The 13,540-nt window shown below is 34.9% G+C and overlaps 3 protein-coding genes across 7 annotated transcripts; 1 reads left to right on the forward strand and 2 right to left on the reverse strand.

Moving 5' to 3' along the window:
• Positions 1–265: 265 nt before the first annotated feature.
• On the reverse strand, positions 266–4,659 carry LOC101259288 (cyanate hydratase). Its single transcript, XM_004247706.5, has 4 exons — positions 4,233–4,659; positions 2,721–2,792; positions 1,534–1,642; positions 266–542 (listed from the first exon to the last, which is right to left on the reverse strand). Exons 1-4 carry the CDS (start codon positions 4,496–4,498, stop codon positions 501–503), a joined length of 489 nt encoding a protein of 162 aa, XP_004247754.1. The 5' UTR covers positions 4,499–4,659; the 3' UTR covers positions 266–500.
• A 26-nt stretch (positions 4,660–4,685) lies between these two features.
• On the forward strand, positions 4,686–11,764 carry LOC101263467 (pentatricopeptide repeat-containing protein At5g66520-like). Of its 5 annotated transcripts, none has more exons than XR_011211541.1 (4): positions 4,686–4,828; positions 5,576–5,673; positions 6,744–8,803; positions 11,138–11,764. XR_011211541.1 is itself a non-coding variant. In XM_010328476.4 (3 exons), the coding sequence occupies exon 3, from the start codon at positions 7,004–7,006 to the stop codon at positions 8,588–8,590; it is 1,587 nt and encodes a 528-aa protein (XP_010326778.1). In that variant the 5' UTR covers positions 4,686–4,828; positions 5,576–5,673; positions 6,744–7,003; the 3' UTR covers positions 8,591–10,092. The 5 variants fall into 5 exon arrangements, 3 of the variants coding, with proteins under 3 accessions (XP_010326778.1, XP_025888622.1, XP_010326779.1); XR_011211542.1 differs by having other exon boundaries at positions 6,744–8,798; positions 11,138–11,678; XM_010328476.4 differs by lacking the exon at positions 11,138–11,764 and having other exon boundaries at positions 6,744–10,092.
• A 435-nt stretch (positions 11,765–12,199) lies between these two features.
• Positions 12,200–13,540, reverse strand: LOC104649422 (uncharacterized). The gene has a single exon (XM_010328580.4). It carries the CDS (start codon positions 13,494–13,496, stop codon positions 12,396–12,398), a length of 1,101 nt encoding a protein of 366 aa, XP_010326882.1. The 5' UTR covers positions 13,497–13,540; the 3' UTR covers positions 12,200–12,395.

Here is a 13,540-nt window from a genome sequence, read left to right on the forward strand (position 1 = left end):
ATTGTTCATCCATCAAACACATGCCTACCAACAACATATCCACTAAAATCTCATAAAATAGAGATGAGGTCGAGAACAGTTAGGATATACGTAGATCTTGTCCTTACTAGAAAAGTTATTTTCGAAGGATAGAAAGTAAAATAACGACAAAAAGATAGCAAGATAAACAAAGGAATCGAAGTAATAGATAGTAGTAAAAAAAAATGAATAAGATACTATCGAGGCAAGACTACTAAATAAAGAGAAAGATGAGAAGAGGAGACTATTATATATACCTGTTGAACATATATATATTGGCAACTGAAGAACATACTTATACATTATCAAATCTTGGCAACTCAGAAATACATATACAAATACAAATACCATATTGAAACTCGACTAACGAGTGAGTATTATTGAACCAGTCTGAAACATAGACGAGTGAAAAAAGAAGACAAGTACATAATCAGACTATAAAGAGCAACAGTTTGCAACAGAGATGCTTATAGTAACTATGCTTATTCCTTTCGCATCAACCTTGACACCATATGCTCAGTTTTCTGCCAAAAGAAGAAAAGGCATTAGCAAATTGGTATCACTCACTGTGCTATAGAACAAAGCTATGGAATTCAAGCAAAAGAGCCGATGTGACTGTTTTAAGCAGTGACTTGTGCATACAAAATCTATTCATATGATCCCAAAGCCACACATTATAAATCCCATCGTTAAAGATAGCAGAAAACGGTTTATTTCTGGTTCTGTTGGGAAATATATCCCAACAGATGCACAGAAACAACCATCTAGCCCACATACAAACCAAGGACATGTGTCCTAGCTCAAGAACTCGGAAGTTCAGATCTTGTCTTATTTTCCTGATCAGTTCAACTTTAGATAAAAATCAGAGTTCACAGACATGGTTATAGACGTAGTAAGAGTTGATTCTATAAGCACACATGCATTAACACACCTTAATTATAAACTTACAAGGCCCCACACAGTTGCTTAAACAGATTATCCCTTCAGTCTTGCAATATTTTACACCACACACCTTGCTTTTGTATGAAAGTTGAGTTCAAGCACGAAGATTTTAACTGTTATTTTGCAAGATAAGTTGATAGGAAATTTAATTTGGCTTTGTCACATTTGATTGATGATATCTGATTTACGTAAACATATATGATATCGTGTAAGTACCATCTATGAAATGCTAAAACTAGGAAAAAAGATGTGAATGGAAGCATTATTTACTGATTGTTGGAGCAACGAGCTCTCTGATTACTTAACTAAAATACAAATACAAGACGCTCAGAGTTGAAATCATGCACCAGTTTGCTTGGCTCACACAGGATGTGCACAAGGGTACGGAAGCCTTTAATATCAGACCTTACAAATAAAAAATCAGAATCCTCTATTTTGTTGCACCTAGCGGGTGGGGAGTGTGTGTGGAGAAGGAAGGACGATTGTGACGAAGACCTAGCGGTCAGTCATCTTTATGGACAATAATTTGGAGAACAAACTTTACAATTATGAAATGTAAAAAAGGAAACTAACCTGTTCAGTGTGTGGCAGATACTTTCCATCAAAAGTCAAGACAACACGATCCTTTCCATCCACACCTTTGATTTTATCAACTGAGCAGAAAAAGTCTATAGCTGACATGCTAAACATTGAGTCGAAAGTTAAATCTGACATATCATCCCAGTACAAGTATATCATGTGCAGGAAGCAAGTGAAAAACAACTAACAGTAACATAAACTTGCATTAAACACTCGCATATAAACTTGCATGGCTCATAACATCCTCTGCTGTTTTTCTTTCTTTTTTTTTTTTATAAAAGAAATATGTGAAGACCCCTCTGCTCTTTTTTTTTTAAATAGATCCGAAGGTGGTGGTGCCAGCCAATTATAATCTGTACAATGTACAGAACATGTGTGCAGCCGCGACAAAATAGTTCATGCTAGTTGTATAAACAATCTAATATGCAGAGAGGTTGTGTGATTCACCAGACAAGAGAAAGTCACTATATAGAATCACAGGATTATAATAGGATAATGGATGAGACTACACTAAGTCACTAAGTGCATCGGGTTGATAATTAACAAAGACATAGTGGACGAGCCGGAAACACTTGACTATCACTTACCTTTGAAATTGTAGTTAGAATTTTTTTTTCCTACTATTTATCTATTAAAAAAATCGGAATGAGATGGGATTAGAGAGCTTGGGTTTGCGAACGAGAAAGCATAGACAGACGAGTGAGTGCTAGAGGGCAGGTAATATGGCTTAATCCTAAGGAATACCAATATCATTCCTAATTCCCTTAGAAAAAAGCACTAAACAAACAACAGATAATGAAGAAGGGGTTATAATCCCCCTGCTATAGATCATTTATACAGTGATCAAACAACACTATAGCATAGCAGCTTGTTGACTCTAAACACACTGTGCATGCTCTAGTTCATCTTCAAAAGACTTCTTATGAATCATGCTTGCACCAAACCCGAGATAAACTTATGCAATTCAGAGTAGTTAACCATCAGAGGCAATTCATTAAGGTTCACAAGATCCAGAACTCCTGAAGTTTAAAGGCAGAGAGCATTTCCAGAGTATGAATCTAAGTTCTAAACACATGCAGAGACCCACATATAAGAGAAGATTATATCTTTCACCACAATATTTTTTGAATCAATAAAATAAGGACAAGTATTTAATATGTATGCTAACTGGAGTGACTTACATGCCATCGCCAAATTCTTCATTAACAATTTCCTTGATACTCTCACCAAAGTGCATGACAGCCTCATTCAATCTGTTGAAGGAACACAATAATCAAATTATGTATGAAATGCAACAACACAAAGTTTTCCGAAAAGCTTTGCCCAATAGATCTGGCTTACAGCTTCACAACTTAAGCGCTACTATATGCTTTTACCTAAATTATCTAAGGATTTCACAGGAACAGTAAAAATGGTAAGCTAGAAGCTCTTCCACATTCTGTTTCTTCTGTGTTTTCTTGTGCCTTAGTATCTACACTAACAACACTTTATGTGATTCTGGTAAAGGCAGATTAGGGTTTAAAGACAGTGGTAACACCAATTAACATATATACTAACTTTGTACATTTTAAGAAAAGATGTATAGCGCGGGCACAAAATTTCGAGTGTACATGCACCAGTGCTTATATTTTCAATCCACTTCTGGCTACTAGACATGACGACATGTAAATGTTATACAACAATGTTTTACTTTCTAACTAGGAGCACAACTTTCCTCCAGTCTCTACATAAGAATTTCCAATTTCCTGAATCCCGCATCTTCCTCTAGTTATATCAACTACTGCACACTATAGCAAGATCAAAGATTTTCAGAAAATGAACAATAAAGACATAATGAAGTGGACCACTTTATAGAATGGTTTGTCGAATCAAGTTAATAGGTATTTCCAATATTTTGAACCCCATTCTAGTTGTATCAACTACCATATACCACAACAAGATCAAAACTTTTCAGCAACAAAAGCAAAAATTCTAGAAAAGGATCAAGTGTTCACCTCTAGAATCAAGATATCAAGAATTTCCAGTTTTTCCAATTGCACATCTTTTTCTAGCTCTATCAACTACTACCATACACCATAAAGATCAAATTTTTATATAAAAAATCAAGAAATGGGTGAAGTGGTCATCTATAAATACTGAGGTCTTGAATCAACTGCTATTCCACTATCCACATCTTCCTCTAGCTCTATCAACTACCAAACACCATAAAGATCAAATCTTTACATAATAAATAAATATATAAACCAAAAAAATAAGTGAAATAGTCACCTATAAAATAGTGAGTCTTGAATCAACTTAATAAAAATCTCCAATTTTTCCGATTCCACTATCCACATCTTGTTGAAGAGTCACACAGTGGATAATAAAGGATGAGTACTTCCCTACCAACTAACTTTTGGGATTGAGTTAGACACAAAGATTCATTTCTTTACATGATATCACAGCACGACTCATACCAATTGTTGTTCACTAAATGTCTAGCCTGGGCGTAACGGGGATGTTGAAGCGTACCACATCCAATAAAAAAAGATGGATAGTCTCCCCTCGTAAGTTAGCTTTTCGGGTTGAGCTAGACCCTAAGATTCATTCTTTTTTCACACCTCTTTCTCTAGCCCTATCGACTACCATACACCATAAAGATCAAATCTTTACATTAAAAAATCAAAAATCAAGAAATGGGTAAAGTGGGTCACCTGTAAACAGTTGGGTCTTGAATCAAGTTGGGGTCATAAGACCTCAAAGGTGCCTCCATCATTTGATGAATTTGTTGATCAGATAAAAGCGGAAGTGCAGCCTTCAGCTTTGGTGCAGTTTCAGGTTTAAGCTGAGCTTGACGTCTTAGCAACTGAGCCACATAGACATTTGTGAGACCAGTTTCTTCAGCTATTTGACTAAACGTCTTGCCAGATTTTTGTTTCACTGACATAAGAGATGCCACCATGTTTGCCTTGTTCTCCATTACTGCTTTTGCTTACTGCAAAGAAGAAGAAGAGTGATTTTGGATATATATATATATATATATATATATAGTAAGAGAAGATGATTGTATTTTTGCTTTTTTAGGGGCCCAATTATCCACTTTGATAAGTCCAATTTGGTTAGAAATTTTGAATGGAAGAAGAAGAAGGGCTGCTAATTTTGAGTTTTGCCTCTTTGACTGCTAATGGGATATTTAGTAGATATTAAAAAATTATAAAAAAGTGAAATAAAATAATTTAGCTATTTAATCATAATAAACTGACATATTTTGATATGTGCATTGAAGAAAATCAGGCATGCCAATGAATAGGTGCGTATAAACTCTATTTCTTGCTTTTTTTTTTACTAAACATGTTGTTGAATTTATATTTTTGTAAGCACAAAGAAGTGTTTGGTATATGAGATAATAATAATAATAATTACGAAATAAAATTTAAGATTAGCTTTATTTCACATCTAATATGATGTATTATCTAATTTAAAAATATTTGTTATCGCATAATAAAGGGTAGGATGCAATAATTCTACGAATATTCTTGCTTATCTAAAAATTTATTGGGGATAACTAGGGAATCATTAGTTACTAATTTGAACTTGTTGGAAGTCTGTTGTTGTAAATGTATGCAATGTGTTTGCTAAAATGCCTAAATGAGTTTTAGAACAAGAAAACATTTTTTTTTGTTATTAGTTTCTTTGCTTCATAGTGAACAAGGTATTCGTAGATTGGGTTAGTTACCAATTTTCTTCTTCTTTGTATTTGGATTTACTGCATTTGAGCCGAAGGTCTTTCTGAAACAGTCTCTATCCCTCCACGAGGTACTGATAATGTTTATGTACACTCTACTTCTCCCCTCCCTAGGGGAAAGTTGTTAATTACAAAAATTTTGGGAAGTTGGACTGGCTATTTCTGGATGTAGTTTGTGAATTGTAATACTTGCTTTATTGGATACCGCATACTCTTGGAAAATGTTGCTTCTAAAGCGTGGATGCTATTGTTTATTTGTGTTTTGAATTGTCGTTTATCATTCACAGATCTTGTTGGCTTATTGCTTTTCAGTGCCAGGTCGAGTCAGCTACATTAGCGAAAATGTGTAGACAATACCAGCCAACTTTCACTACAAGAACTTGTATGACACTTGCAGTTAGGATATACAGGTATGATGAATCTTTATCAGCCAAAACGAAGATAATAGAGGGGATGAATGATTTTTGCTTTTTTAGGGACCCAATTATCCACTTGCCATGTCCATTTTGTTTAGAAATTTCGAATAAGAGAAGAAGGGCTGCTAATTTTTGAATTTGGCCTCTTGACTGCTATTTGGACATTTTAACAGTCCTGCTGCTCTTCTCCTTGGAAAAATATGTGTTGATATTCTTCCATTATTATTAATAATAATATGCATGACTTTAATAGTAACCTGTCCATTACTTATCAACTCAATGTACTTTGATCTGTAGGATAACGAGGATTAGTAGGAGCTAGCTTTAGGGATAGAATCGAAGAATTTAACACCTCTAAGTCATGGTTCATTAATGTGAAAACGTAAATCCTAACTTTCTAATCATCATTTAATCTTAATAAACTGAAGTAATTTGATGTGTGCATTGAAGAAAATTAGACAAGCCTATCAATAGGTGAGTATAAAATCCTCTATTTCTTGCTTTTTTGCAATACATTATGCTGAGTTTCTGTTATTGTGTTTTTGTATGAATGAAGAAATGTTTGGTACGTGAGATAAGAATAATAATCACGGGATGAAATTTGAAATTAACTTTATTCCATATTTGGTCTGATGGATTAGCTAATTCGAGATTATTTTATCTCAGCATTTGTACTAAAATGGTGGGATTACAATAATCTCATGGTATTATTCTTGCTTATCCCATCCCATGTACCGAACAACCATAACTAAGGAATCATTAGTTACTAATTTGAAGTTGTTGAAAGTCTATTGTTCTAAATGTATGTAAGGTGTTTGTTAAATGCCTAAATGAGTTTTCGAACACAAATAACATATTTCTGTTATTTATTTCTTTGTTATCGTGAACAAGGTGTCACTTCATTGTAGATGGTTTAATTACCAAATTTGGGAAATTCGACTGGCTTTATCGAATACTGCATACTCTTGGAAAATGTTGCTTCTATAGCGTGGATGTTATTGTTTATCTGTGTTTAAGAATTGTGGTTAATCATTCACTGATCTTGTTGGCTTATCGCTTTTCAGTGACAGGTCGAGTTAGCAACATTTGCAAGGATGTGTAGACAAATCAGCCAACTTTTGTCACAAGAACTTGTACTACACTTGCAGTTAGGATACACTTGTACGATTAATCAGTATCAGCCAAAACGAAGATAATTAAGGATCAGAAATTGGTTAATAGCTACGTCATATGAGATTCCAAGCTGGTTTGAAAGGACGGATCATGTATTGGGAAGTCATTGGACTTGTATGGAAAGAATGATATGTCATTTTTAACATTCTAGATGATTCTAAAAGCAGTTAGCGAAACTCATTCTCCCCTGACGCACTTAATGCAAAAGTGCAGAACTCTCAACCATCTAAAAGAGCTCCATTGCCAACTCCTCAAACTTTACCTCCCAGAAACTCCGTCAGCCATTGCTCCACTTCTTTCATTTGCCGTCAATTCTAGGATTCCTTCTTTCTTCAACTATTCGCGTATTGTGTTTCAAAATCTTGGCTACCAAAGTACCTTTTTGTACAATACCATGATCAGAGGATACATGCAATCAGAAATGCCGATACCAGCAATTATATGCTACAAAGACATGCTGAGAGATAAACTTATTGTGAATAATTATACCATTCCACCATTGATAAAGGCTTGTTCAATGGTTTCAAATGAGTTTAGCCTACTTGGGTTTTCAGTCCATGCCCATTCACTGAAGTTGGGATTACAATATGACCGGTTTATTGTTGCATCATTGATTGAATTTTATTCCCTACATCTCGAGATGGACAGAGCGCGTATTTTGTTTGATGAAATTCCCGACAGGGATGTGGTTTTGTTTACTACCATGATTGATGGATACGGGAAAATAGGGGATGTGGGAAAGGCCAGATTGTTGTTTGAAGATATGCCGGAGAGGAATGTGATTTCTTGGAGTGCAATGATGGCAGCATATTCACGGGCTAGTGATTTTAAGGAGGTTCTTTGCTTGTATCGGAGGATGGAAGAAGATGGTCTTAAGCCCAATGAGTCTATTCTTGTAAGTGTCCTCACCGCTTGTGCTCATCTAGGTGCCTTAGCACAAGGCTTTTGGGTACATTCATTGGCTAAGCATTATAGTTATGAGTCGAACCCAATATTGGCTACTGCATTGGTTGACATGTACTCTAAATGTGGGAGAATAGAGTTGGCTTCATCAGTCTTTGAAGAGATGAATTATAAGGATACTGGAGCATGGAATGCCATCATATCAGGCTTTGCAATGAATGGAGATGCAATGAAATCATTTCAATTGTTCTATAGGATGTTAGCAAGTGGGAATCAACCAAATGAAACCACATTTGTTGCTGTGCTCTCTGCTTGCACTCATGCAAATTTGGTTGAAAAAGGTCTTTCACTGTTTGAAAGAATGAGCAGTGTTTATGGGGTTGAACCCAGGTTTGAGCATCGTGCATGTGTGGTAGACCTGTTAGCCAGAGCTGGTAAGCTCGAGGATGCAGAGAAGTTCATTATTGAGAACATGGGAGGGATAGAGAAAGGGGATGCTAATGTATGGGGAGCTTTACTTGGTGCTTGTAGGGTCTACGGTGATCTTAAAGTAGGTGATAGAATATGGAGAAAATTGTCTAACATGAAGGTAGCTGACTATGGTACTTACGTACTTGCATACAACATGTACAAGGAAGCTGGTTGGGAAATGGAAGCCAACTGTGTTAGGAAATTGATCGAGCAGATGAGGATAAAGAAGCAGCCTGGATGTAGCATCGTGGAGGTGAATGGGGTGGTTAAAGAATTTCTCGCGAGTGATCTTTTACATCCCAAGTCACGAATAGTCCACGACGTGCTTGAATCCTTACCTAATGTAATGCATCTTATTGATTGAGCATGATGTCGTATGATCAGATTATGGACAAAAGTATTGCAGTTCTCTTTGTTTTTATGTATTCTGAAGCTAGAATTGCTCCATGTTATGCAAAATGGCCAGTGGATATTGGTAATGAGATCAAGAATGGTTCTTATGCAGAGCTATTTGGTTCCCAAGATTGCTCCAACTCCATGAATTAAGGGGTCGTTTGGTAGCTGATTTGGAGGTGAGGTATGCATGTATTAAATTTTGTAGAAGTAATACTACATTCGGTAGTTGGTTAGGAGGTGAATTAGTCATGTATAAAATTAATACGGCGTTTGGTTTGAAATTTAGAAAGCCACATGACTAATACATGTTTAAGTTGTAAGGGTATATCTATGTGTTATTTTATGCGGAATAAGAAGTAAAATAACTAAACTCCGCATGAAATATTATATAGATTCATTACTTATACTTGATTAATTGTAACCAACTCTCAAATGACACCTGTTCTGTCATTTACTTTCTTACAACTTATGCCCATTAATACCAACCTTGTACCATTGTCTCTGTGATGTGACTTGAGTGGTCCTAGTATCCAATAGAGAAAATTCAAAAATGGCTCATTATGTTTGGGATAGGCTTAGAATAATCCCTGAAATATACTTCCTCAACAGTTTTGGGAGTTTTTAAGTTTGTCATAAGTGAGCATTGGCTGTTAGATTTAATTAGAAATTGTTGAAAAGAAAGAATTAACAGGAACTCACATTATTTTTCAGTTTCTGCTCGTTTTTTTTTTATTTCTTAATGTCTTTGGGTGGCTTGAAGATCTGTCTACCTCCTAAAGTTGGGTTACATACCCTTCCCAGACCCCACTTGTGAGATTACACCGTTGTTGTTTGCTGAGCGACTGGAAGACAAAGTCAACACAGAACACCAAGTTTACATATTAGCCTCATGTTTCATTTGACTGAAACCTCTATCCAGATTCCAGTCCTAGATCCCATATGATCAGTTTGTTTATCTAGATATCCAGGACACTTGAAATGGCTGAGGCTGCCATAGTCAAAGCGATATCAAAAATCTCAGAACAAGCGTTTTTCCTATATGGAGTGAATGAATAAGTAAGAGAACTTGTTACAGAGCTGGGACGTATGCGGGCATTCTTGAAAGACGTTGATACAAGAAAACAGAAAGGAGAAAGAGTAAAAAATTGTGCTGATGAAATTCGAGACCTTGCACAAGATGCAGAGGGCGTAGTTGAGAAGTTTGCCGCTGAGGTAATGAAGAGATCAAACGGGGAAGACACTGTTTATTGTTTCTGTACAATGTTAGCTAATGTTGTGAAAGAGGTTATTCCAAGGTACAAAATAGGGTGGGATATAGGAAAGATCAACAAGAGAGTTAAAAGCCTCAGAGAAAGTTTAACAACTTATGGTATAGTTTTGACTGATACTATAAATGAAGGAGAAACATCTTTACAGAGTGGAGATACTGGTGTTGGTATAAATGAAGGAGAAACATCTATTATTAGAGAAGTGAAATTAGAGAGTGGAGCTATTGGTGTTGAGAGATGGGGAGGTTCTGGAGGAAGTCATTGGAATTATAGGCCTAAAGGTGTAGTTAAACAGATAGTAGTAAGGCATGGATTGATTATAGATGCTATAATGTTTAAGAGCATTGAAGAAAATGGTGTCATGAAGTCTTCTAAAACATTTGGTGGTTCTGGAGGCAAATTGACTGAGGTAACATTAATGTCTTTCTTTTAGTGTATATATGTTGTTCAGACATGTCGTTGGATCATGATACGTGTGCGGGCGATGTTTTTTGGAGAGGCCTAACAACATAGTTTTTAGATCTTATTTGTTTGCGCTTAATGAATAGCTGAATAGATCTTAATATCATTCAGTGGTATTTTTGTGGATAATTTTCACCTACCATTCTATCCACACAATCACCGGCCGCTGCACTAAACACCAACCACCTATGTCATCACAACCCCTACCATTCTCAACCACCAGTACCGTCAACAACTAGGGGTGTAGCGTTGTAATCAATGTCGAGGGGGTTAGGATGAAACCACTTTGGGAGAAAATTACATAACTTATACATCGTTTTAAATTATTTTCTTATATATATATAGTAGATGTTGAACCTCCTCTAGCTTCTTCATGTCTTTACTTTATATTTTGACCTCCTCAGTGAAAATCCTAATTTCACCATTATCACCTAGAACCAACCACCTCTGTCATCACAACCACCAGCATTATCAACTACTACTACCAGTCACTATCACATCTACCACCTCAATATCATTATAATTATATCCATTCTCGCCACCATTATCAACCACTACCACCACTATAGTGTTTGATCCTTACTGTCAACCACTTCCACCATCACATCTAGCATTGCCTTCAACTACACACCAACTAGTATATACAATTTTCTAAATCAATATGCCTTTAAGAATGAGTTTAGTTTCAAGTGAAATAATAATTTTTTTTCTTTGTTCCCAACCATCACTCAATATTCTCCTTGTTTAATAAGGCTAATTATTTTTTTTTTGTTGCATTTTTGTAGATCAATATAGACAGTCCTTCAGAGTATTTGACAGGCTTAAGTGGGACATATGGACTCTATGGTCCCTATCTTATAATAAAATCCATTAAGGTTCACACTAACCTTAGCCATCATGGCCCTATGGGTTCAGTAATTGAGACTGATACCAACTTCTCATTCATTATGCAAGGTGGGGTTATTGTTGGATTCCATGGATTTTCAGGCTTATTTCTTGATGCCATTGGTGTGTATGTTATGCCAACAAGCATAAATTTACCTTCTTAGTAGGCACACTATCTCATCAACATATATATATATATATATATATATATATATATATATATATATATATATATATTTGAGATAGCTTATGTTGATAAGCTTTTAAGTATTTTGATCAATATCATCTTGTTTGGATGGTAATTGTTATTCGTTGTATTGTATCGTTTAGTTTAAATGTCATGTTTATATTTTGTATGGCGTTGTTTAAATCCATCGTTCAGTAATGACGAAAAGTTTAATAACCATCAGTTTGGGGCGTGATCGCGCTCGTTGTGTTGTATTGTGTTGTTAGTTTAAAATGTCATGTTTATATTTTGTATGGACTTATCATTTCAATCTATCGTTTCTCATTTTATTTAACCATGATCTTGTAGTAATCTTCTCATTTTGTCAGAGTTCTATCTCATATCCTACTTTTCTTATAGGTTTATCATTTTTATATTGTTTTTATCATTGTTGATGTGCGACATTATGTCTACTTTTCTAGTTTTTATTTTATTTTATATATTTATCATCTAAATTGTTGATATGTGACATTATGTAACGACAAAAAATAATGTATTCAAATATTGTATATATTCATCAAAATAATTCAAGTACGATAAATTATATAAGTCATATCCATTGCGACACAACAATGACCTGCGTCTTAATTTTTTTCTTTTAGTAAAAGTATTTTATTTATTTTTTTAGTAAAAGTATTTTATTTTAGTTCGTTTAGTAAAAGTGTTAATATTTTCTCTTTTTTGTCAATTCTTAAATACAGACAATTCTTCTTCGTTTAATAGAAGTGTTAATGTCTTTTTTTTTTTTTTCAATTCTTAAATACAAACAAAAGCAATAAACCACTAAATATATGGTTAAAATGCTATTAATTTGAATAAAAATAATCAATCAATACAAACGTCGTGACTACAAGTAAAAATTAAATTGCAACTAACAATCAGATTCAAAACAAAAAAAATAAAATATACCAAGATCATGCAACGATCGAATATCAACGATGAAACGGCCCAGTTGGATCGACTTGTCTGCACAACGTTAGGTACGTCAAAAAAAGAACACGATCCTTTGCACCCGTTCGATGATTATTTGTATGTTCACAAAAAAACTTAAGTTCATCAAGTGTACAACATCCCAACATCTGACCAAGTAACAAAAACAGCCAATTTATCTTATTCTTATCTGAACATATAATCGGTTTCGCGCTATTCTCTTGATTACAAAATTGACATGTAGGAAGAATCGGATTCGCCCAAATAGACGGTGCACGTTCTTTGAGAAATGTTTTATTTTTCATCACGTAAGATCCAATCTCAACAAACTTTTCTTTCAAATCGAATTCCATAGTATATCTCTTCTCACATCTCCTGCATTGAACATCTCCGCTTATTATGATTAATTGCTTCGACAACAAGTATTGCAACGTGTGTACTGTAGCTATTGAGTTTGTTGCCCAAGGAAATGGAGGAGTTACAGTCTCAATCTTCACCTCCTGCATTAGTTTTGGCTTTGAGGAGTTACGTCTTCTGCGTTGAATAGTTTCTTTTGGTATCATGATCGGTTTTAAAATCTGTTGGTGATTCAAGGTGCTCGATTGAGCTGTTTCAGTTTCTTTTGGTATTATGTTGAGTTGTTGGAGATTCAAAGTACTCGATTGAACAGTTTCTTTTGGCATCATAGTGAATTGTTGGAGATTCAAAACAGTTTCTTTTGGTATTATGTTAAGTTGTTGGAGATTCAAAGTACTCGATTGAACAGTTTCTTTTGGCATTGTGGTGAGTTGTTGGAGATTCAAAACAGTTTCTTTGGGTATCATGTTGAGTTGTTGGAGATCCAAACAACTCGATTGAACAGTTTCTTTTGGTATTACGGCTGGTTTTAAAATCGTGCATTGTCGGAGATTCAAAGTACTCGATTTGAGATTTTCACGAGGTTGTATTCGAGGTCTAGTAGAACGGGAGGGTGTTACTAATGAAAGTTCCAAAAATTCATCATCGTCATCTTCTTCTAGTAGATTTTCGTAAGGATTTTCGAAATGAGTATGAAAATTCTTCCTCTTTCTATTGATTTCATCAATATTGTTGTGGATGATCATTGCAAAAAGAAATTAAATTTATACAATAGAAAAAGATGTCACAA

This window comes from Solanum lycopersicum, chromosome 9 (genome assembly GCF_036512215.1).
Source record: "Solanum lycopersicum chromosome 9, SLM_r2.1".
In the NCBI taxonomy this organism is placed as follows: Eukaryota; Viridiplantae; Streptophyta; class Magnoliopsida; order Solanales; family Solanaceae; genus Solanum; species Solanum lycopersicum.

Coding starts and splice junctions, on each gene's coding strand:
- LOC101259288 (XM_004247706.5), bottom strand. CDS start 4,498: ATGGAGAACAAGGCAAACATGGTGGCATCTCTTATGTCAGTGAAACAA. Junction 2,793..4,232: donor CAAGACCCAACTGTTTACAG/GTGACCCACTTT, acceptor TTCCTTCAACAG/ATTGAATGAGGCTGTCATGC. Junction 543..1,533: donor ATCTGCCACACACTGAACAG/GTTAGTTTCCTT, acceptor TTCTTTTGGCAG/AAAACTGAGCATATGGTGTC.
- LOC101263467 (XM_010328476.4), top strand. CDS start 7,004: ATGATTCTAAAAGCAGTTAGCGAAACTCATTCTCCCCTGACGCACTTA.
- LOC104649422 (XM_010328580.4), bottom strand. CDS start 13,496: ATGATCATCCACAACAATATTGATGAAATCAATAGAAAGAGGAAGAAT.